Source organism: Haemaphysalis longicornis, unplaced genomic scaffold, assembly GCF_048455015.1.
Source record: "Haemaphysalis longicornis isolate Haplotype H1 unplaced genomic scaffold, Haemaphysalis longicornis Haplotype H1 scaffold_9, whole genome shotgun sequence".
NCBI classification, from domain to species: domain Eukaryota; kingdom Metazoa; phylum Arthropoda; class Arachnida; order Ixodida; family Ixodidae; genus Haemaphysalis; species Haemaphysalis longicornis.
In genome coordinates, this window is record NW_027526460.1 from 167,382,482 (window position 1) to 167,407,130 (window position 24,649).

At 47.8% G+C, this 24,649-nt stretch overlaps 1 protein-coding gene across 4 annotated transcripts in view; it reads left to right on the top strand.

The window, feature by feature from the left end:
* Positions 1-24,649, top strand: part of LOC144151967 (snRNA-activating protein complex subunit 4-like) — a 288,952-nt gene that overhangs the window by 127,436 nt on the left and 136,867 nt on the right. For all 4 annotated transcript variants that reach the window (XR_013319020.1, XM_077683153.1, XM_077683152.1 and 1 more), the window contains exons 9-12: positions 1,486-1,644; positions 13,474-13,541; positions 15,288-15,370; positions 16,730-16,836. Coding sequence is in view for 3 of the 4 variants with exons in the window: in XM_077683153.1 (XP_077539279.1) it covers positions 1,486-1,644; positions 13,474-13,541; positions 15,288-15,370; positions 16,730-16,836 (417 nt within the window). In the remaining variant the exon portion in view is untranslated. The remainder of the gene's footprint in view (positions 1-1,485; positions 1,645-13,473; positions 13,542-15,287; positions 15,371-16,729; positions 16,837-24,649) is intronic.

A 24,649-nucleotide genomic window follows, 5' to 3' on the forward strand; every position in this document is an offset into this window, starting at 1 on the left:
AAAATTCTATATTCAAATTTTTCATCTGTCGAGCTCCTATTGGCCACCTGTATCCGGTTAGCCGATATCTCGCTTGTTTGGCGAAAAGTATTTGCAATGACTCCATGCAGGTACCTTAATGCGCTGTCCCCCAGGAGAACATTAGTCTTCGTCCTGTATCTGAGTCTGCACCTCTTTAGTCGTCGTTCCCAATGCTTTTAAATGATTCCAGAATTTTTGGGGGCGCTTTTATCCTTCTTACATATACCTGATACCCGTCTCTCACTCGAAATTTTAACCTTCGCTTGCACTAGTTTTTGCACCTCTAGTTTCTTTTCTCGGTACCACCATGACTTCACTATGACTGTACCTCTTCATCCTGATATCCCATTTGTTTCGCCTTTCTGTGCCATCTAGAAGCCCGCTGTCGCTCTTCAATATAGTCAGTTTAATTTCCTTGTCCCACCAGCTTCGTGGTTTTCTTGACCGCTCCAGCGGTGTTTTTTTTCTTACTTTGTTTATTTCGTTTTGTTACAACTAACAACCTTGTCATATTCTCACACCTTCGTGGGCTGGGTCTGCAATTCTCTTTGAATGCTATTGACGATATCTGCTATCTGTTTCTCGCTCAATTTCGGGAGCCCAACTTCCGGTGTTTTCTGCCTAGCCCCTCCACTGTCGAGTTTTAGGATTACACGCCTGTGGTCGCTGCCCAGGCTGCTTTCTCCTTTCATAGTGAAAAACAGCGCAAGGAACACAGGGACAAAAAGGAAGAGTGGACGACGCACAGCGCTGTCTATCGTCGTTTGGTTCAACCGCTCGCAAGTGTGCTCCGAGACGAGGCCGTAGTCTACGCAAGGCTGTCTATTGCCGCTGTGCCACGTTATCTGCCCGTTGCATGCTCCGGTTTAAATACCACCAGCTGCTGTTCTTCACACATATCTTGAACTAGGGCGCCGTTGTAGTCCGTATATCCGTCTAGATCCTCAATGTGGGCATTTAAGTCTCCTAATATTATCCCACCGGATTCTTTGAATTTCTTTATGTCCTTCCTGAGTCAGTCCACCCACTCTTTAGTTTTTGTTCTCTGGCGTCCTTCCCTGTCCACAGATAGGCCCCTCCCAGAAGTGTCTTTTTCCCTCCCGCCGTTCCACAAACCCATAAGTGCTCCTTACAGGCCTTACTCTCCCTTTGCCAATTCTGTCCTCGCCTAATCAACAAGCCCACTGGCGACGAGGCGTGCCCTAGTGGGGGGCTCCGGATTAATTTTGACTACCTGGGGATTTTTACGTGCGTCGAAATCTCGAACACATGTGGACGGGCGCTTTCGCTTTTCGCCCCCCATTCAAATGTTGACATAAATGATAAATAGCAGGTTATTCTGGGTTCCTGCTTATGCCAATGAGTCCGTCTCGTATTTCCTTAATGTCACCAAAACGAAGTTTGCCGTCGTTCTTACCATTTGCTTCTTTAGAAACGTAACTACACTGCACTACGTTCACGCAGCTCGACGGTCAGCGCAGCGGCCGCACTTGTGAACTTATGTGGAAGAATTGGCTCAACAAGGGCTCCGCTCTGTGGACAAAGGAGGAGGATTCGCAGCTGCTCCAGCTCGTGCAAAGCCGCGGGGCATGCGACTGGGACGACGTGGCCAACCTGATGGGCGTACGTGTCATCTTTCTGCTCGTAATGATGTGCATGCGTATACGTGCTAACATTTTCACCGCTAGCACATAACGACCTCCACCGCATGGTAAGAGGATGTTGATGGCTCAAACGATACGGCGGCAGGGCGACGAGTTAACGCGTATGGTGCTGTTCTGAACCATGTCGTGATGCCTAAAGTACAGGAAGCAAATTTGCAGTATAAAAATATTGTACTCCAAAATGTCCTGCATTTGCAACTGCATTTAAAAAGCCAACATGTGCAAAACAATTTCTATCAGTCAATATGCATAAGGCGCAGCGACAAAATCAGAGAGCGCAGTGAGCCGTAGTCACTGCCCGTTGAATGTTAAGACCTGCTGAGGAGATTGCCATACTTGCGTTAAAGGTATCGTGAAACAACCTCCGCCAGTACATGGGCGTTCACATTTTCGAAAAAAATTAAGGAAGCTCACACTAACGCGCAAGACTTTAAGACTTGAAGGGAGCGAAGCTGTACGCAAGCTTCCCGACCATCACGACGGTGTAAGTTCACGACTGCAGCCGACTTGCTTCTTCGCTTCTCCGCTCCATCATTGTTGCTATAAGTGTGAGCTTCCTTTTTTTTATCATTGGACACGCCTTGGAGGGGCGTGTGCTATGCTGTGTCCTTCTCCTTCTGAGCATGGGCTGCAACGATTAAGGCGAACGCTGGAGTCTTTCTCTTTCCGAGCAAGTGTTGTCATGATTCCGGCGAACGCTGCAGTTTTTTTTTTTAAGTGCAGAGCACTTTATGCGCTCGCCTTGTCGTCCTAGCTCGCTCGCTCGAGGCGGCATCCCCACCAAGGCGGCATCCCGGGGTAACGCTGTTGTTCGCGGCGTACCCCAGAGGCTTCGAAAGCCAAGCGGTTTATACAGGGTGTCCCAGCTATCATGCACCAAGATTTATAAAAAGAGCAAAAGCTTTCCTCGAAAAAAGCCTAGTGTTGCTGTTTGCTGTTTGCTGTTTGCAGTACTGTGGAGATGCGGACAGTAATTTTTTCGTGAATGAGTGTTAATTAATTATTGTAATTAATTATCTAACTCGACAATTACTGTCCTGATCACTAAAGTGTCAATGAGGCGCTTTTAGGTACCACGAGGGGCAATCTAACTGCGGGGTTTTCAGCAACGAACTACTTGCGTACTCATTTATTCTGGCTGGTAAAGAAAACCCGCGAAATACCCGCCGCGGTGGCTCAGTGGCTAAGGCGTTGCGCTGCTGAGCACGAGGTCGCGGGTTCGATTCCCGGCCGCGGCGGCCGCTTTTCTGATGGAGGCGAAAAGCGAAAACGCCCGTGTGTACGAGATTTCGGCGCACGATAAAGATCCCCAGGTGGTCAAAATTAATCCGGAGCCCTCCACTACGGCGCGCCTCATCGCCTGCGTTGCGTCGGCGCGTTAAACCCCACAATCATCATCAAAACCCGCGAAATACGAAAAATACCAGGTGACGGCGCTCTTGCGCGCATCATAAAGCAATGCCCTCAAACAGGCTGCCTCTGAGTTAGCCAGAATGAAGTAAACAAAAGTAAGAAAGAAGAAATGCGACCGATTTTGCGCCTTATCTGCCACACGCCATAGAGTTTCTTAGTAAGTATACCAGGGAGGAAACTGCGCCTCGTAAGCCATGTCGTCGTGGGGGTTCATGGGAAGACCCTTTTTGGCATGGCAGTTAGTTTCTAACAGGATCTAACAGGAAGTTAGATTCTTAAGCGGTTTTTGGGATTTGCTTTCTTCACTATGCATTAACACGTTTAATTACGAGCTACAAGGAAGCCGAAATCCTCCCTGTCCTGTGTTAGCCTTGTTCGGTGAAACAGCAGGCAGTGCGTGATCGCACCTGACGTTGCTCGTGCCGCAGTCGAAGGACGCATGACTGAGCGGGTAATATGCCGCCGCGAAATTTCTAGCCGACGAAAAGAAGAAACAAAACGTACTTCGACGAAGACAAGGTACGGCAGATAAGGGCGCTTGCATGCGTCCTATCTTTTCATTGTCCAGGACTGTTTAACGCCATGTTTTCTTTTTCTTGCTAAACTAGCTGACGGTCGGTGCACCGGTTCACACGAAGGCAATGTTTTTATATGCACGCTCAAAAAACTTTCCAAACTCTTCAAACAACTTATTATTTGAAATAATGGTAAAATTAATAAAATCATAGTTTATAATGAGTTTCCGCCCCAAATATTAACATTGTTCGTAACTACAACCTTGACCTGAAAAATAGCAGGCACAACCGTTCCGGCAAAAATACGGTTTACTTCCTTTTTCCTTAGTTTTAAAACAGCTGTTTTTATTTTCCACTGACATAATTTCACACTGTTCTTCGCGTTTTGTGGCACTTTGTTTTAATTTAAGATCACAAAAACGTTTCAATCCAAGCCACTGATGAAACTTAGGCGAGGGCAATGTATAAAGACGGCCCATGGCGACACAGACGACCTTGCTGTGAGCAGCGTAAGGCCCGAGCCGCATAGACTCTAGCGCCAGATGCCGCTACAGTGTATATCGTGAGAAACTCCATGCCACACGCGTTCCGCGAAACTTGCTGCTGCTGCTGCTCATTCAATGCAGGCCATTATCAAGGTGATGCGCTGCCTCTTCGGGCGGGGGACAGGTGAAGCAGTTGCTTTCAATCAACTTGTTTGGGGCGCTGCTTTACGATGCGCGCGGGAACGCCGTCACGTGGTATTTTCCGTATTTCGCGGGTTTTCTTTATCAGTTAGAATAAATGAGTACGCAATTAGTTCGTCGCTGAAAATACCGCAGTTAGATGCCCCTCATGGGTACCTACAAGTGCCTCATTGACACTTTAGTGATTAGGACATTAATTTGGAGTTATATAATTAATTACAAATATTAATTAATTCTCATTAACGAAAAAAATACTGTCCGCTTCTCCACAGTACTGCAAACATTATGGGCTAGGTTTGCTTCGAGTAACGCCATTGCTCTTTTTTAAATCTTGGTGCATGATAGCTGGGAGACCCTTTGTAGTCATAAGCGTCCGAAAACTCGTGAAACGCTGGCGCTTGTCATACATCTTTCCGTTGTTTAGCGCAAAGAAAACTATAGGCACATTTGAGGGAAAATATACGTAATTAACCGGCAGCGCCGGTGTTCCTTTAGTTGAGGACGCCCGTTGGGTTGGTTTTGTTGGTTTTTACGATAGTAAGCGCAAAATTGGGCAGTGCAACGCCGGCACGTGCGGGGTGAAAAACACAAAGGGAACAGAACTCCCGCTGGCGCAGTTTCAGGCAGGGGGCGTGCGAGCACTGCGAAGGCGGGGAATTTGAATTGCATGGGGTGGTAACAGTAAGCGGATAACGGCGGTACACCCCATTATGGCTAATCACTGCTCTGCACTTCCGACAGCTTTCACATTGCGTAGAACGGCTTTATTTTTTTTTGCTAACCTTGCCCAATCTTGCTAAGCGGGTATGTTTGGCTTGACAAGCGTGCGCCGGGGACGCTGGGAGGTCCCGCGTGGGACGCACACACGAGTGCTAGGCATTTTCTTGATGTTTTAACTGCCGGGCGGTCGCCGCGAGGCACACGCTCACGTGCGCTCGGCATTTTCTTGGTATTTTAAGTGCGGACACCAATATCGAACAATTTGCTAAATAGCTCCACTGTTAAAAAATCAATGTTGAAGTAAACACCACCTTCCAGAACTTTGTTCAAGCGACTTTGGCTTACATGCGCTCAAGGAGTCCTGTGTTGCATCCGGGAAGGCCGACCCGAGCCGAGCTCCGTCGCCTCCGACATGGGCGTGGTAGCGTGGTGAAGAGAGCGGCCAGCCAATGTTACTGCCTCGAAGAAGACCAGAAGCCGTAGGCAAACGTAACTTGTTTACTTCATATATCGGGAGATGAGCCGAAGCCAAAGAACAATTCCCCGACGGTCGAGGTTACAGTACAGGACTCGAGCAGGGTGACAGCATTGATTCACTGCTCTAACAGGAATGAACTACAGCGCTAGGGGGGTCTTATTTATACCCAAAGCGCCAGCGGTCCCTCTAGATTGTGCACACGACACGAACGTCACAGACACACACAACACTCCTTCCAGAGTTGGTGAGCGGTCGGTAGTAGTGGCGCACGCGGAGTCCGAGAGAGGGGGTCTCCGCTTCTGCGTCCTTCGGCCAAGTGGAAGCCTGCCCCTCGTCTGCAAACGCCGGTTTGAATCACGCCGATAGCAAGGCGCCAGAGATTCAGACCTGTCGCCGCTTGTTGGAATCGTCGGTTGCAAGCGTGAGTCTCGAAAGACGCACGTAGTGGATTCTTCGCCGCACAGCCGAGGAGTATGGCGGCGGGCTGATTTGTGACACCCGAAACACCCGCCGCGAGTACTATGGGTGTTCACGTTTCAAAATAAATCTTTGCTTTAGTAATGACCTCCTCCCAGAGTTTTGTTAAAGCGCTGACGGTTAGCGGAGCTGTTGGAAATCAAAGCAGCTCATTTTCGCCGGTGGCGGTCTAAGCATCAGCACACGGCGTCACGGCAGTTCCGAACGCGAACGTTTACAACTTCTTCGTTCCTCCTATCCTGCTCTCTCGATTTACGTTCTACAACCCGTACTCATACTCACTGCCTCCGACAAAGCAAAACTAGACTGCCTACTACGACGCATCTTAACAGGGATACCGGTTCTCTCAAAGAAACCCACCAAATTTTAGCCACAAATCCCAAAAATAGCCCAATGTCGACCCACAGAAATAGCCGAAATAGCCAAACCAGAAAAGTTCGCACAATTCATTTAAAATGTCTTTTTGGATGTCTTCTGCCAATAGTTGTATATATTTACAGAATGAGTGCGAGTTATATAACAAAACATCTTTAATTCGGAGCATAAAAAACTGCACTTGAGTACATTATGGACCGTAGTGTTGAACCGCTACAAAAAGATGTCGGATGGTGTGAAGCCCGTACAACACTTGTCGTTTCTCGTCACTCCAAACTTTACATGACGAATGTTCTCCGATGTCTCGGGTCATTCTGTTCCGCCAGTCAGTTTTCGGTTAAAGTTACTTCACTAAAAGGTCGTTCAACTGTCCCATTTCAAACTGGCGGGGGGAGAAGTATTCCAAGCTAGTCCCAGCTGGTGCATGGTTAATTTCCCAGCTGGGCCCAGCTGGTCCTGGCTAGTCCCGGCTGGTTCCAGCTGGGAGTTTAACCATGCACTAGCTGGGACCAGTGACAATTTTTTGGGGTATGACACAGCTAGTTGGGACAGCAGCGGAAACATTCTGACATCAACGCTGTTTTTTGTTTTTGCAACGAGGACGTTTTTCCAAAAAAAAGAAAATGCTTACGGAGTCGTCTCAGAGGTCATCAATTCTAAAATACAGCACGCAATATCCTGACGGAACTTACAGAACTTTTCTTTTTAAATTTTGGCCCACACCCGTACCTTTAGTTCTAGCCCGTGACCTCCTAAATTGCTGCGCGTAGTGCAAGTCGCTGCCCAACGGCATTGTCAATATTTGAGAAAGGGAGTGAAATTTCCGTGTGTTTTTTTTTTGGGGCTCTATGCGCCTATTTCGCGCCTATGCACACGTCCATCGCCGGTTGTCGGTTTATGAGTGCAAGGGTTGGGACTGGAGGATTGGATGGAGGGCAGGGCGTGTGCACGCATTGGTGATATGACCGTTGTGATGGTGATAGGTTCAATAGTGCCTGCGCGCACAAAGCCGAAGCCTGCGTAAAGGTTTTTTTTTCTGTTGTCTTTTTTTTGTCAAGCGTTGTCTGTCCCCATGTAATCTCGTCTTGTGCGTGCACTAAAATATTTAGTTTAAAACGTACTCGTGCACCCCTGTGACTCCAGCAACGTCGGCAGCCGTGCACACGCACGGGCCGGCCACGCTGCAAATATAAATAACTGCTGTCGCGCCTCGTTGTTTGCGCGAGCGGGCAAAGGTGGTTGTGACAGTGAGCCAAGGTTCAGCAATCCAATCCATTCCGGTCCAGTTCAGTCACTGCTCCTCGCGCATAAGCAGCACGGCTCTCCAGGAGCCACGCGAAACGGCTATCAAGCGGCTCCGACGCAGCGTAAGACTTGGCTACTGCGCAACGGAGGCGCACAGCTATGATGTCACTCCTCGGGAATGCGCAGACCGGTGAATGTGCATACCCGTACTCCAATTGGATTGGATTTCAAATCCAATATAATCCAATCCAATGCTCCTCGCGCTTGCGCAGCACGGCCTTTCAAGGTCCACACGAAACTGCTCAACCTCGGCCAGTGTAGCTTCCGCTACAAAACTGCGTTAATGATTACCACTCGCAGTTGTAGAGATAGCAGCGACCAAATATCGGCCTCGATGCTAGGGATGAAGTTCCCAACATCCGAGCTGTTGTAAAAGACGCTCTTCGATAATTCATCGCGCACAAGCGTGTTGCGTTTGGGTTCCCCTAACCTTTTGTGGGCCCCCAACGCTCAGTTCTCTTTTTCTAAAACTGCGTATGTAGAGCAATGCCAAGAAGTTCGCTACGCTGACCGCCGCCACGGAGCGACACGGCACCACCACCTCCGCACGACGCGGCGGCCGGCGGCATCGCTCCTGCATGCCTGCCCACATAAATCGACGCAGGCGGCTGCAAACAGCTTGTTACCGCCTGCCCGAATGTAAAAACAGTTAGACATGCGTGAAAGGGGATGATGGTGCGTCGAAAAATTGTTTTAGGAACTGTGCTTAGCGCTGGTAGTCAGCGACGATCCCATGTCTGCACAAGAAACCGAAGTCAGCCATGAGTCGTTGGGGGGAACACCCTTGCTAAGTCTCGTCGCGAGGGAACTTGTTGCGTTTATGCTTCCCACAGGCTCTCCTATTCTAAGGAAAAATTGTGTTCGCCTTCCATTTACCAGAAGATTTTCTCCTCGTATCAGAACGGTCAGGCCGAGCGGTCACCCCATCGCCGACACTTCCGAATATGACGTCATCTACCACCGGCCAATCGCGAAAGGCAGCCAGGGCACTGACCACCCCTCCGGGAAGTGCGTGTTTGCGTAGGCAAGAAAAGGTAGTTTGGGTGTATTTACACTTTTTTTTTCTTCAAATTCAGCGTCAATAAAACTATGAAGAATTGCCCCCAACATTTTCTTTTAAAGCCAAGCTTTCTACTTCCACCAGCCAACGGTTTCGTCGTGGCGTGCACGACAAGAAACTCCCGAAGCGGCCGTGGAGGGGGAAAGCGATTTTCACTCACGGAGCGCAGTGTAGATGGCGAGGCGAATAGGCGCTAGTACCCAGCGCTCCCAGCGCGCCGGAGCCTGCTCACCCCGGCGGGCGCGTCGGCGGAACCCATTCCGTTGGCTTTGTCGTCTGCTTTAGCGATGGTTGATTTGGGCCTGTTTTGGCGCAGCTTCGCGACTATTTTGCGCTTCCTTCGCACGACTTCATTAACTTGTTCGACAGCACTTCCTGAGTAACCGGGACCCGACGGAATTAAGTGGTCGTACGCCAGAGATACGTAAATATTGGTTTGCAGGACGTGAAAACAAAACACAGAGACCACATACAGACATCTGGCCGCTAGAGAAACGCTACCGTTCGCGCACTGCTTGCCATGAATGGGGCTCCGTTTTCTGAATTGGTGAACGCCAATTCAGTTGTGTTTCAAGAGCTATTACAGCAGGCAAAAGGAGCAACTGGTTGATAAATAGTGATTATTAAAGTCTCCTCAGCTTCCTCGCAATATTCAAACTTCCTTATGTAGTGCCTTCGGGCCCTTAAGGGCGAAATGAATGAAATGAAATGAAATAAACTAACTAGTTTAAATCGGTATAAATGGGAATCACTACGCTCACATGACGAAATGTTTTGGTGTCTGCGCTTGTGTCGCGCGGTGGTGTAGCCCCAAGCAAGTACATCAGGATGGCTAGGTTCCGCTGTGTCACCTTTCGAACGACGCTCCTCTTCGATTTCTTTCTGCGTATACGCACGGCCGGGCTACGGCGGCGGCGTCCACAGCTCTAGCCCGGCCGTGGCCGGCACTGCTGTGTTCGGAACGCCGCCCCGCGAATTCCAGGTAACCGCTGGCAGAATCCCTGGTTTCACTCTTTGCAGAGCCACGTGTGAAAATTTAAGTGACGTCGCATGGGCAATTATTGTGGGTGTCGTTTACAGCTTTGCTATCCAACCCCCTCCACAGCGTTGATTGGAGCCAATTTTTTTAGTATTGAACTTTTGACAGGCAAATTGCCATGGTGCTGAGGCAAAAATGCCACTGTAATAGTCGCCCGACTAGGCCCCCAGCCCCAGCGACAGGAATAGAAGAAAATGCAAACTATGCATGTGTCAATACATACACAAATAAATACATGCACACTTTTAGCGCAACGAAACAGGATATAAACAATGCATACTAAAAAAATATATAACAGAACATAAATACGCGTATATTGGTGAACTAAATAATAAATAATATTATAAAATAAAACTAATGTAATATTATCGTCCAATCCCTCCGATTTTGCAAGGAAAATCAAAATCTCTAAACATCTACAAAAAATCACACGAAAATACAAAGAAATGTGACACTCCACGAAGAAAATACGGTCGTTTTCCGTCTAAAAGTGGCTTGCGATGAAGTTTGTTCAATCATGTCAAAGAAAATAAAATGGCTGCTCAGGCTATTCTACTTATACTTGGCATTTTTATAATTTTTTAAACGGGATAATATACGTCGTTTCTGTGTTAATTGATTTAGTTAAAAAGAAAAAGCTTAGGGTCAGCTGTGAATTCCACAAAAATCGTTTCAGCCACTCGTTGATTATACGAAGTCTGAACATCAAGTATGCAATCTTGTTGAAAATATGAAAGTGTATTGGTATAGTTTGATAGATTATGGATGAACTGCAGACCACTCTTTTGCATGCGATGCAAGCCTTCCATGGACCATTTTGACGCAACTTCCCGTACAAGTAAACACTGTTGTAGCCGTGACTGTGCACACGCAAAATAAAGTTGACTATTAATTCTCGTCGGCAACAGAGCTGTAAATTTACGCAGCATAACAACGCGCTGCGCCATGTTACGTTTTATAGAACAAGTATGACGTCCCGAACGAAAGTTCTGAAGAAATGTTACACGTAGAAACTTGTGTTCCGAAAGTCATTCCAGCAGTACAAATTTAAAGGTAAGTCTATAAGCAAGAACAACAGCTCTGTTAACAGAACAGAAAACTATATGCCTCGCTTTATTAATGTTCAACTGACGCTGATTGGAACTAAGCCATCGCGATAGGTTGTCGAGCCATGAATTTGTTAAGGAAACAAGAGACTGCACGTTCGCGATGAAAGAAGGCGTTTGTGCAAGCTGTGTGCAGCACAATATCGTGTGTTAGCGGGATAGAAACTAAGTTATTACTGCATAAAAGGAATAATATTTCTCCTAATATTGACCCCTGTGGGACACCAAGTTTTACATATTAGGTATCTAAGCACACAATATGAGGAACCGTAAACTGTTTTTGATTTAATACATAGCTGAGTAGCAACAGTGCAATACCTGTTATGCCGTAATGTGTTAACTTAAAACAGAATTTCTCATGTTTAAACGAATTTAACTCTTTACTGAAGTTTAAACAAATACCGATAGTGTATAGCTGCTTTTCTATGTTATCTATAAGTTTTCTTCTGTAATCTTTATTATTTTCTCTCTTTTTATGTCTCCAAAGCCATCGCTGTCGATTTGTTTTTCTGGAATCCATGCTGATTAGCTGATATAAGGTGGTGTTTATTTAAGTGACTGGTGATACAGGAATCATTAGCGTTCTTACTATTTTGTAAAAGAGGAGTATCGGCCTGTAATTAATATTACCGTCAACGAGACCAGACTTAGGCTCTCGCTATTTTTATTTTTTCCGGGAACATTCTAGTGGATAATATAAGGTTTGTAACGTGATAAACTACATCAGCTACAATGCTCGCTACAGCTTTAATTGTAACTGCTTTAATGTCATCAAATCTACGGGAACATTTATTTTTAAGCTCATTTATAAATTCACAAATTTGTGTCGGTGTTGCTGGGCGAAGAAAAATGGAAATAACAGTGTTACAGTTAATATATTTCTCAGGCTGTTCAGCAGTAACTGAGTCAATTGCTCCAAAGGACAAAAAAAAATGTCGGTTACATTGATTAGAAAGGGCCTTCCCAGTGAGAACTTGTTCACCTGCTTTCATTTCAACATGGATACTGGTTCGTGTTTTCTAAGCAAATCTTTTACTATTCGCCAACTTGTCCGAGGATCAAAAGATTCACCCACAAATTTTTTAGTAATATACGAAATTTGAGAGTTATTTCTACCTGCATTTAATTCATTTGTAACCTTTGTGAATTCTTTTAATATGGGTAGTTGTATAGGCGTTTTAAAACGTTATTTCGGCTTTAGTTTCTCGTAGAAGCTGGCCAGTTATTCATAGCGTTCTTGCCTTCTTGCACATCTCTATTGTAGCCGTTGGAATGTGCAATAGTAATCATATATTATTTTGTTTATGAGTGAATAGTGCACTAAATTGCAATCTTATATTTTGAGAACTCGCCCCAGACAACTGTGGACGCCATTAACCAAAAAATCTTAATTTTGTTCTTCTTAATCATCCGAAAAGTTACACGTGTGTCATCTGGGCTACAAGCGTACGAGTGCAGCTTTTGAATAAATGAATAGATGGATAGATGGCCACTAATATCACTTGTAAGTACCCCTGACTGGACGTTATCTCTGTTCATATTCGTTCGGCACAAGTCAATGAGTGTTTCACTCGTGCCTGTAATGCTGGTAGGCGAGCCGGTTAAGTTAAAAAACCACTATAGCAGTCACAATATCAAAAACTTATGAACAGATTCAGACGGGTGCGAGAGGTCAATAATAAAATCACCCTAAATCACCACACGAGTATTTAAGGATGCCAGATAATGAAACAAAGAATCAACAAACTCGATGAATTCTGGGAGCGACCCAGACGAAGACCTGAGGTGAAGCCTGTAACAACCGCGGTTGATTTAACAAAAACGCATTAGAAACTTCTATTGATTATTGTGTACTCTGGGATAACCTGGTAACAAACATTATTACTGATGTTAGGTGCTACACCACCACCGTTCCTCGTGTCCCGCGACATCGATTCACATTTATAACCTCAAGTTGTACTGCATCATGACAGGCAGTAAACCGTGTCTCACTAAAAGCCAAGACGTCAAATTTGTTGTCTACGGATTTAAAAATGCTCATTTTTTCTTAATTCCTCAGGCTACGCACGTATGAGTGATACAACCTCTACAAGTTGACGGGATCCTTGTGGTCGAAAGCGGAAGAGCGAAATGAAGTGGCACTGTGATAGCTGCGGGACAGCGGCATTGTGGCAAGGTCGGCAGGAGTACTGTGATACAAGAACAGATTACTTCACGCTCATTTTTTCCAGACCGGTCTCGCTGCGAACGACAACCACGGGTAACCGTTGTTCTTGCTTGAGAATAATCTTGTTATTGTATTGAAGTTTTCGCTAAAGTGCATCCAAGTTAATTCAACGATGAAATACTTCTATGCGAGCGGGGTCTACGTTCCTGCGTGGTTTATTGAGAGATTTTGAATGATTAAAAACCCGAGCTCCGTCGCCTACTACCTGAAAGACACTTACGGAATTTCACTTAGGTACTTCTGTTTGGGAAGTGCGGTGCCAATTAAATTACACACGAACGCCCAGAGAAAGGTGATGTACGTCAGGGCATTATTACGCTCACTAGAGGTTTATCCTGGTTCTTATTGCTTAATTTGAAGCCGCGAAACCGCTGCTTGCTTGCGCAGGGAGAGCGCACGCCCTTCCAGTACGCCGAAAGGTTCCACCACCACCTCGACCGGAAGACCAAGTTGGGGTAAGAAACGCCATTGACTTGACAAATGTGTTCACTGTGCATACCCCGACAAAGCAGCTGATGAAAGCTGCGGAGCAACAAAGACGAGGAATTTCAAATTGCGAAATCGGCCTACAAATTTTACCGTTCTGTGTATTTGATAGCTTCACAAATTATTTTCCACTGAAACGAGTTTGCGTTGATTGCTGAAGGGTCGCAGCTGCCACTTAGGGGCCGCGTCCAGCTCGGTGCCTTGCAGGTCGTGGCCAGGCAAACGACGTGACGCCCGTCGTCATGGCCGCTCCATTGGAACGCGTTTTTCGCCTGGTTCCCGTGCACGTTGGAGCGCGTCAGCACCGCTTGATGGGCTAATTTCACAATTGTTGAAAGGGATACTGCAGCTAATTTCTTAAGCTCCCGTTTTTGCTTCCACTGTGTAGACTGGCTCAATTTAACACACTTTTCATCGTTTAACCGCTTGATAAGTCGTAATGATTTCATAAAGCAAAAAAAAAGAAAAACTATCATGCGCGTTCTGCGGCGGCCGCACCAACGGCGGCTGTGACGTCGGGAGGAGGTTCGCCATGATTGGACGATGTCCAAGGTTAGCATTCAAACAAGTTTCGGTTTCGGTTCTGTAAAGCAACATGCTCATCCGACGTTACCGTTGGATGGGCATTCTCGATATCTCAATAATCGTCATACCGCGCTTCTGCCATGTCGCCTGTAAAGTGCCTAAGATAAGCCTCCCAGGACGGCTTGGAATCGTAGCAATCACTAGCCGAGGCCTACGCAGTGGATGAACGCCCTCCGCGTTACCGCAGATGCTCAAATGCCATGCGCGTTTCACCCATATTTGGATCTTGCCTCAATCCTGCCTGAATCGTAAAAAGCGTGTTCGCACCAGGCCAATAGTCTGCTGATTCTAGCATGTGTCCACTGCCCGAAAGCAGTTGGTGCTTGTGGCAACAGCACGCCAACGAGCACTCGCTAGCGCGTCAGTCTCAATCTGCGCGCGTTCTTCGAACTCGCTCATGGAGCAGTGAACGTTACGGCCAGAAAATGGTGAACGCAGTATAGAAAACACCGGCCGAAAATTAAAAAAATCAACTTATAAAAAAAATGTACCCTCGGAGATTCGAATTTGCGACTAGCAAAATAACATACCCAGCGCCCCAGGCCAGTCGGCCACGGGCCAGCGCTGCCGGCGTTGGCCCGTGGCCGAAATATAAGGTATATTTTTATTTTAGTTATTTATTTTTATTTCCAGGTACTGTTGGCCGATTGGGCCGTTACAGGGGTGGGGTATAAAACTGACATAACAACTGTCATGTCAAGCGTAAAGAAGAAATGCATAGCCGATACAAAATGAATACATCACTATACTACATTCTACAACTTACATGCTACATCACATACATCACAAAATACACTTCACAAATAAATAAATAAATAAATAAATAAATAAATAAATAAATAAATATGGCGAGGATCAAATCACAGCCAGTCAAAACCACATGCAAAGTGTTTTTACTCGGCTTGATGTTTATTTCAGCGAACATTGAGAATTTAAGAATATGATATTGCTTCCGCTTCACAAATGATGAGTATAGAAAGCTTGTTGAATTTGCTCGAACATCCGGGCGCAATGATGCGCATCTCGCATGGGTCGGGCCCGTTGAATGGCAAACTGCAAGCCGAGTTGATGCCCCGTAGAATGATTGTGGAGCCACAGTTCCTGTAAGACGCGGGACTGGCTCACTGCAGGAGGTTCTCCCCGGAGGAAGACCAGCGCCTGCTGCTCCTGGTATCTTTGTACCGAAGCGGGGACGAGATACCCTGGGTGAAAGGTAGGCTCCGCTCTTAAACCCAATACGTTGAAGTCGCATGGGGCATTGCCGGATACTACCGCTCGTGCCTTGTAGATGTACAAAAAAGCCAGGCTTGGTGGCGTCATGGCCACCCGGAAAGCTACATTGTGTGATTGTGTGGCCCCTGTGAATGTTGCCATTTTCGGGACGTCCACAGAACCACATTTATATGCCGTAATTACCCGATTCTAACGCGCACCCCATTTTCCAGGCAAAAAACCGAAAAAACTTGCACCTCCGTTTGTAACGCGCAAGGAACCTTGCGAGCAAGGAAAACGAATGCGATAGAAACGGACGATTTATTCCCCGAAGTAATCTCACTCATCTCACTCCTCGTCGCTCTCCGAGAGCTCCTTGTCGCCTTCCGCTGAAGCGCGTTCGCGATGCCACACTTCTGAACGAACGTTCAACCATGTTCGATGGGATCGTGGCCCTCGCCTCGCATGCCCACCCCGCGAGCTTCTCCAGAGGCATACGCTTCAGCCAACCGCTCGTTGTGAACGCGCGGGAGCCGCTCGTAAGCCGCGGAAGCGGCGCACCTTCGTTGCCGCTGCTGCCATCGCTGTTATCAAGCACGCAAGTGGAATTATTTGAGGATTTCTGTGAACGGCGCCTAGATCAGAAAAATTGCTGCTAAAAGCTTCGATCCCATATTGCGATGGGATCTTGCGATGGGACTGCGATGGCGATGGGTGGAACGAAATTTCAGCTGTTTCGGCAGTTTCGGTTAACGTATCCGATTCTAACGCGCATGCGATTTTTCGGGCTATTTTTGCGGAAAAAAGGTGCGCGTTAGAATCGGGTAATTACGGTAGTCGTTCTTCATTTGCTGCTCAGAAATTTCCGTGCAGGGAGTGGGTATTGTTCCCCACTTTATTTTTCTTTATTCCTGGGGGGGACAAGGAATTTTAGAAGGAATAAAAGGCAAATGTACGAGGCTGCCATATTCGTAGTGAAACTTTAAGCGCAACAAATTTCGACAAAAGACGAATGACACAAGGACAAACGCTACTTCCAACTGGGAAGTAGCGCCAGTTGGAAGTAGCGCTTGTCCTTGTGTCATTCGTCTTTTGTCTAAATTTGTTACGCTTAAAGTTTCACTATGGAGTACCAACTAGCTCCAACCCTCACGTTGTTATGCCATATTCGCTCCGAGTCTTTAGGCATTTTCTACCGTAACGAAGAACTGTCGTTACACATGCGTGGTACACCTGCATTCGCAGGACTGTCCGTACTGTGCCTACGTAGGCCAACTTGCTTTCCACTTTGCTGCCTGTTTAACGCAAACAGGTGGAGTGGCACAATTACTGACTTTCTTTGCGCCGGACACTAACGCAGTTGCACGCCACATGGAGAGCCGTACCTCGACCCAGCTGTGCTCCCGGTGGGAGGCTGCACTGAACCCTTTGATTCGCCGCGGCCGGTGGCGCAGGGAAGAGGACATGGTGGGTGGCTGTTCGAAGGATTTGCCCTCTGGCACAGCGAAATGAACGAGTTGTGCGGGAGGAAGCGGTAATCGTAGCAGTCTGTCGCACAGTTGCCCCAAAAAACATTAATTTGTTCCTCCAATAATACCCTGGTTGAGATTCGCTGTAATCAACGACTCTGCAAAAAAATAATTAGCTGGTACTTTACAAGCATTTGCAAATAGAAATAATTAGCTGGGGTTACAATTCCTTTCGGGCTCCCACACACTTGAACGCATTTAGGTCTCCTATGCGTGGGATGCGTGTTCTCTGGGAACGCGAGAGCTTGAACTCTGACACTTCCTTCTGCCTGACGTCCCTGTGGGCTACAGACATTTATTTACAGCTCAACGTCGGGCTAAGGGCCAATCTGCGTCTTTTAAAGCCCGCTTAGTTCAAGTAGGAGAAAATTTTGCGAATTCCGTAGAAATATGCACGTACACAAAACGTGCACAAGCTTTATGTTAAAAAATCGGCCCCATTTGCGCGTGCTTCGCTGCGGGTGACTCCTAACGACTAGAGCCACCGCTGCCACGTAACGCTGTATATACTCCGCCTTCCACCTCCTTTATCTCCCTCTTTCCTATCACCCCCTCGTGCCCTTGGCATCCTGATCCCCGCTCCGCTACTCTTACATCCCTCCTCCTCTCGCTACTGCTCCCTTAAAGTTGCAGGCACTTTGAGCAGTCCAGCTGTGTGGTAAGTGGTGCGGCCACGCTCCCGAGCTCCGCAGGGGCTCGTGCACCTTTAAATAGTTCACTTCAGAAACACACGTACTTTCGGCCTCTCCTTGCAGACGGCACCCCAGGACTGACCCACCCTAGGGGAAGGCAGCCCTCCCCCCTTCTTTTCTTTTCTGTTGTCCTGTATCTCAGTCTGGAAAAAATATTATAAAATGCAAACTACATTACTCGTGCCCACTGCACCATAAATACTCGGTTGGGTGTGGGGTCGGATGAAGACTTGATTGACTTCTCTGAGCGGCAGATTCTGGAGGGTTACAAAAAACCGGCGAAAATGACCTCTCGTGCGCAGAATGAAGATTGAAGATGATCTCGTGCGCAGAAAGAATTTAGAGATAATGGAAGCAGGAATACAAAAAGAGAATAACGATATGAACGGGCAGATGCGGAACAAAAGCAGCTGTAACTTGTGAAGCCTCGCCTGATAGCGTGGAAGAGCTGCAGGCGTAAAAAAATCGAAAACGGGCTGCTATTCCACCTCAGAAAAGGGCAGAGGCACTTCGCTCGCAGTTTTTGTTGCTGGGAGAGGACCTTACACAATGTGAGAAATGTCGGAAGCGCCCGACAGCAATACACACACTCGTTGAGTGAGTGTCTCTGTTATGAAGACACGCGACGTGAATGAGCTCTCTCTGAACCAGCTCACACTTCGTTATTTGAAGTCATCACATGCCCTCCCCGAACCACCCATTGCGTCCTACTGGGACCACGCGTCCTCCTTTTGCCCTATTTCAAGTACTACTACCACTTTACCATTATTTCCGATCTAACAGGTCTGATCGCTTGCTGATGAACCTTTTCTTCTTTTTGAGGAGGTATTAAACAGTTTTAGTTGATGCAACCGTTACAGAGAACCTCATTTTACCATTGGACCCCGTTTTAACCTCTGGGATTTTACTTGAAGGCATTCACGTTTGAAATCAAGTTATCTGGCAGCAGGACGAAAGCGAGTCGATGAGGACACGGATTTTAACTAGTGGCAGCCACCTCTGCAAGGAAGCGGCTGTGTGCGTCATCCTCTTCCGAAATGGGTGAATATAGTCCCGTGCTGTCTTGGGAAGTAACTAGTTGCTATTAACGCGTTACCTATAACTACTTACTTTTATTATTAACTTCTCTAACTGGTTACTCTCAGGTTAGAGAAACTTGCAACTGTAACACTGTTACTTGTTTACATAGTAACTGTAGCGCGAAACACAGTTACGCTGTTTTTCGTAGGCTATTATTCAACAGCGACACCCGCTAAAGGTGCCGTGCAGCTCGTGCTTCCACTTTTTCTGATTTTCTCCTTTCTCATATCCTCTCCACCTTTCACTTTTACCCTCGCAGTTTAGGAGAGGGCGTTGCTAAAAGGATTGAAATGTCTGCAAGGGACAGAGGTCGGTCCTTAAGGTGGTTTCTTAAATCTATTCCTTCGTGCAGAAGCAAAAAAATTGCCATTAGACCTCCGAAAAGGGAGAAGCTCTCCTATGTCAACATTCAGAAAGAACTCATCATAAATTGCAACGACTTTTGCAATTAAGTTCTCCGACACCAAGGGTGCGCCAGGAAACGATTGTTGATTTGGGCGCGAGTGTGCCCCCATTTAGGTTCCATTCGTCTAGGTTTTTACCACGCTCAATTTTGACTTCACGCATGCGTTCGCAAATTTCTAATAAATATTGTGAGCAAGGACGGAATCCGTCCCGACCCTGATAAGATCAATGCAGTTCTTAATTTTTCCCGGCCTCTTAGTCAAAAAGAACTCCGCAGTTTTCTCGGATTGGCTTCCTACTTTCGACGATTCATTCGTAATTTTGCAACAATAGCTTCTCCACTTAACAAGCTGCTCTCATCCGGGACCTCATTTCTCTGGACTGAAGACTGTGAAACAGCTTTCAAAACCCTAAAAGAAGCACTCACCTCTGGACCTATACTATGTCATTTTGACGAGGCCGCCCCCACCATTCTTCATACCGACGCCAGTGGGCATGGTCTTGGTGCTGTCCTTCTCCAACGTACCGATGCTTCCTCGGAACGTGTTGTCGCCTACGCGAGCCGCACTTTGTCCCCTGCTGAAAAGAACTATACCATAACAGAAAAAGAGTGCCTTGCCGTTGTCTGGGCTGTGCAAAAATTTCGACCCTACTTGTATGGGCGGCATTTCTCGGTCGTAACAGACCATCACGCCCTTTGCTGGTTATCGTCGCTTAAAAATGTATCGGGACGTCTTGGTCGCTGGATTCTGCGTTTGCAGGAGTACGACTTCTCTGTCACTTACAAGTCCGGCAGAACCCACAAGGATGCTGACGCTCTGTCCCGTTGTCCACAGTCATCCCCACCAGATACCTTAGCCTCTTCCGATTCCGCAACAGCATTGCCAATGGCACCTCTGCACATCACTGGACAAACTCTCCCTTCTAACCTTGTATCTTTACAACGCGACGACACGTTCTGCCGACCACTCATCGACCAACTGGAAGGTTCAGAATCACCAACCAACGGACGTTCCCGCCGACGACTAAACAAATTTTGTCTTCTGCATGGTGGAGCTCTTTACCGCCTCAACTATCACCCCACCGGCGACAGATGGGTTCCAGTAATCCCTCGCTGCCTTCAGAACCAGATCTTAGAAGTTTTCCATGACGACCCCACAGCTGGACATCTTGCTTTCCACAAGACTTACGACCGAATCAAAAGCCGGTTCTTTTGGCCGCGTCTTTCGGCCAGCGTCGCTAAATATGTTTCGTCATGCCCTTCGTGCCAGTTTCGTAAACGCCCAACCTCGGCCTCTGCAGGGATGCTACAACCTCTTCCTTGCCCTCCTGCTCCATTTGACAGTGTTGGCATCGACTTGTATGGACCTCTTCCTCTGACGCCGACTGGTCATCGGTGGATCGTGACCGCTGTAGACCATTTGACCAGGTATGCGGAAACTGCCCCACTCCGTACGGGTTGCGCTTCCGAGGTGGCAGATTTTTTCCTCCATGCTATCTTTTTGCGCCATGGACCTCCTCGCACTCTTTTAAGTGATCGTGGCAGAACATTCCTTTCGGCAGTCCTTGAGGAAGTCCTTCGATCGGCCGGTACTGCCCATAAAACAACTTCAAGCTATCACCCTCAGACGAATGGATTGACAGAACGATTCCACCGTACCCTCTCCGATATGATTTCCTGCTACATCAACCCCGACCACAAGAATTGGGACGTTATCCTTCCCTTCGTAACCTACGCCTACAATACCGCCGTTCAAAGTACCACCGGATTTTCACCGTTTTTTCTTGTTTATGGCCGCCACCCCCCTTCTGTTCTAGACTCCTCTTTCTTTTCCTGCCCGTTGTCTACAACAGACAACGCACTGGATCATTTTGTTTCCCGGCTAGCGCATTGTCGAAACCTCGCCCGATTGAGCACTGAGTCCTGCCAGAACGACCGAAAATCTCGCTATGACGCAGCTCACCGAGATGTCTCCTTTCATACAGGAGATGAAGTGCTGCTTTCGACGCCTCTCCGTGCGCCAGGACTGTGCGAAAAGTTTATGCCCCGCTTTATTGGCCCCTACAAAGTTCTTCAGCGTACCTCTCCAGTCAACTATTTAGTAGCTCCTACTTGTGCTGTCACCGACCGCCGGTGCCGCGGCGTGGAGATTGTGCACGTGTCACGTATGAAGCCGTTCGTCTACCGCTCTCCATCCCCTTGAATTTCGGCCAGGTGGCCGCCTCGCCGCCCGGGGGGGAAATAGTGTGAGCACAGTCTGTCTTATCGGATATCGTGTCCTGCAGTGGTCAATCTCACCACAACCTGCACCATCCAGGAACACTCCCATTACCATCATCATCTCGCCGACGGGCGCGTTCGTTTTGGGCTCCATCTTGGCTGGTCTCTCACAAAAGCCGGTTGCACCATTGCCTTGCAATAAACGCTTCACCAGGACCCCTGGTCGACGTCTCTCAATATGCCTTATCCTTTCGTTTTGTGGTAGTAATGGAAGAGTAACGACGTCACTGTTTCACAGTAACTGCAACTGTAACAAGTTACTTTTGGAAACTGTAACAAAGTTACGTTTTTGGTTTAGGTAAGTGTAACTGTAACACTGTTACTTTATACTGGTAACATGCCCATGACTGGTGCCGTGTTGAGTAGGCGACATGATGGTCTTTCTGTGGCAATATTTTAACCGTGCACGTGATGCATTATCGCATAGTATAGCTCGAGAGCCAATGAAAGAGACGAAATAGAGAGGAGGAACGTTGTTTGGGCCCCTAGAGGCAAACGGGAGCGGATGACAAGGAGACAGCCACCCCGTCAGATCCGGCGACATCATACGCCAGTTGATCAAGTTGTTGCTGTGAGTAGGGGTGAAATTTGTGCGAAGCGGCCTCCCGTTGCTCCTGCGTCGTGATACCGAGCTTTCTGTGACCATGCCCATATTGTACGCTGTAAGGCAGCTGTTGTGGACGTAGAGGAGGAAGAAGGGATTGTGCACACTATTATCATTAGTAAATAAAAAGGCCCATCTCCCCGCGAGGGGGACTCGAGTAAATGTGTCGCATAGGGGGTGGGTGTATTGCGTTACTGTTTAGTGTTTGGGGAGTTGGTGGTAGTGAATGCGTTGTATCAGCAGCTTCTTGACGTAGTTTGAATGAGTCAAGGATATAAGGCGCGTTCGTAGCCTTTCATTCTGTGTCGGTTTTGTGGCACAGTGGAAAGAGCACCATGTACCTCGCGTTCCGCCCACAGGTAGTGAATGCGTTGTATCAGCAGCTTCTTGACGTAGTTTGAATGAGTCAAGGATATAAGGCGCGTTCGTAGCCTTCCATTCTGTGTCGGCTTTGTGGCGCAGTGGGTAGAGCACCATGTACCTTGCGTTCCGCCCGCAGGGTCGTGGATCGAAACCAGACGCCGGTAAGTATTATTTTTTTTATACAGTGTAGGGGGAGGGGTGCGGACCTGTTGTTGAGAGCGAAGAGGGTAGCGTGATGCGGGAGAGGAGGAGGGGGGAGAGGGCGCACCTGGAACGGCTGTTGCGGACGCCGAGGCACGCCGACAACGCCGGGTGACATCGTGAGTTAAAGAAATGCTCTGCATTTAAAAGAAAGTGGAAGTGCGTTTCCAGTTCTGCCCTACCCTGGCGTCCTGGTTTCTTGCGGTTCACAACAACTTTGGTGCCGAAATCACCTGTCTTCAACCACCCGGCATTGTCCGGACGAGTCATTGGGCCTGAAAGACGACGATGGACCGTTTGAAGCCCAAGCGAACGGCACGGCGGGCTCTTCTCACGAAACTGGTGAACGAATCCAAGACTGCGCTCCAATCTACGCCTCCAGACTTGGTGAGCTTGCAGTCTGTGCTCCAGCGCTTGATCAATACCCAGATGGAACCTTTGATACCTTCGGAATTACTGGAAGCTGAGCTAGAGGCTGTGCTACAGTACGAAGATGAGGCGCTTAACGCGATATCAAGCCTCAACAGAGTCATAGAATCTCTAAGGAGCCCGACTGCGTCAGCTGCAGCATCTGCGACATTGATTGATGGCTCATCATGGGAGACGCTTCAGGCATTTAGTCGTTCAACAGGACCCCGGCTTCCGCAATTGGAAATAACGCCATTTCGCGGTGACATGAGCAAGTGGCTGCCGTTTTGGGAGCAGTTTGAGGCAACTATCGAGAAGAACCCGAAATTGAGCGTAACGGAGAAATCTCACTACCTCAGGAATTACCTTTCCGGAGAGGCCGCATCAGCAATTGCCAATTTAGAGACACCCAAAGCATGTTATAAGGATGCCATCGAGATGCGTCGCGCTAAGTTTGGAGATCCGTTCCGCATAGAACAGGAACATCTCTACCGCCTACGATCCCTAACTGCTGTTCGGTCTTCCTCCGACGTGTCTGGGTTACGCCGCCTATACGACAACCTCCAGAGCCGCGTTCGAGGTTTGACGGCATTGGAAGTGCCCACTTCATCATACGCCTCGATGCTTATGGACATACTGCTTCGGAGCCTTCCTCCCGACATTGTTGTTCAGTAACATCGACGTTGTGCTGACATTGCAACGTCGACTTCTCGGGAGCGTGCTGAAACAGCTGATACGAGACTGCAAGATCTCATGGAATTCATTCGTATCGAGGTTGAAAGCTGTGAGAAATCACAACCAGTGCTTGACAAAGCGTCAAGAAACTTCGACAAGACGTATGGATGGCGCAATCAGGACCCTCACAAGCCACGTCCTCCGACAGTTGCTGTCTTTCACAACGCAGGAAAGCCACCGCCGAGAGAAAGTCCTTGCCTTTTCTGCAAGAACAGACAACATGTCACCGAGGAATGTACGGCCAAGCTGACGAGTACTGACAAAAAAGAGATTCTTCGCATGGACGCACGCTGTTTTCGGTGGACGGCCAAAGGGCATCGCTCAAGTGAATGCCGGAGACGTATCGAGTGCTCACACTGCAAACGAACACACGCGACGTCTCTCTGCATGCAGCAAGGTAATAACTCTGGACAGCCGAAGACTAACGCCGAAAATGCGTATTACACATCTGCGGAGACAAGCCAAAACATGAAAGAGGGTCCCACTGTACTTCTTCAGACCATACGTGTATGGGCTGTTTCCGACCACAGCAGGATGTTTTTGCGTGCTGTCGTTGACGGGGGCAGTCAGAGAAGCTTTCTTCGGGAAGATATATCCAAGAAGCTGAAACTTCCGGTTGTCGGAGAGGTAAACGTGGCCATCAACACGTTCGGCAACACTCGGAGAACCAAAAGCCGAAAATATCGTATCGTTCGACTCAAACTACAACGCCAATTCGACAGCGGTTAATGTGTCTCGGGCGTCGTAGAAATTCCAGAAATATACCAAGACATCTACTCCCACGTAGCTGATATCCCATTAGTCAAGAAATTTCAAAAAAGAGGCAAAAACACCGCGGATAGTGACAATTTTGGGTGGAGTGTTGGAGACAACAGTATCGGACTGCTTATTGGCACTGATCAGATGTGGATAATCATGACTCCAGAGGTGACCAGAGATGCCAACTCAAGCCTTGTTGCCATCAACACAATGTTTGGATGGA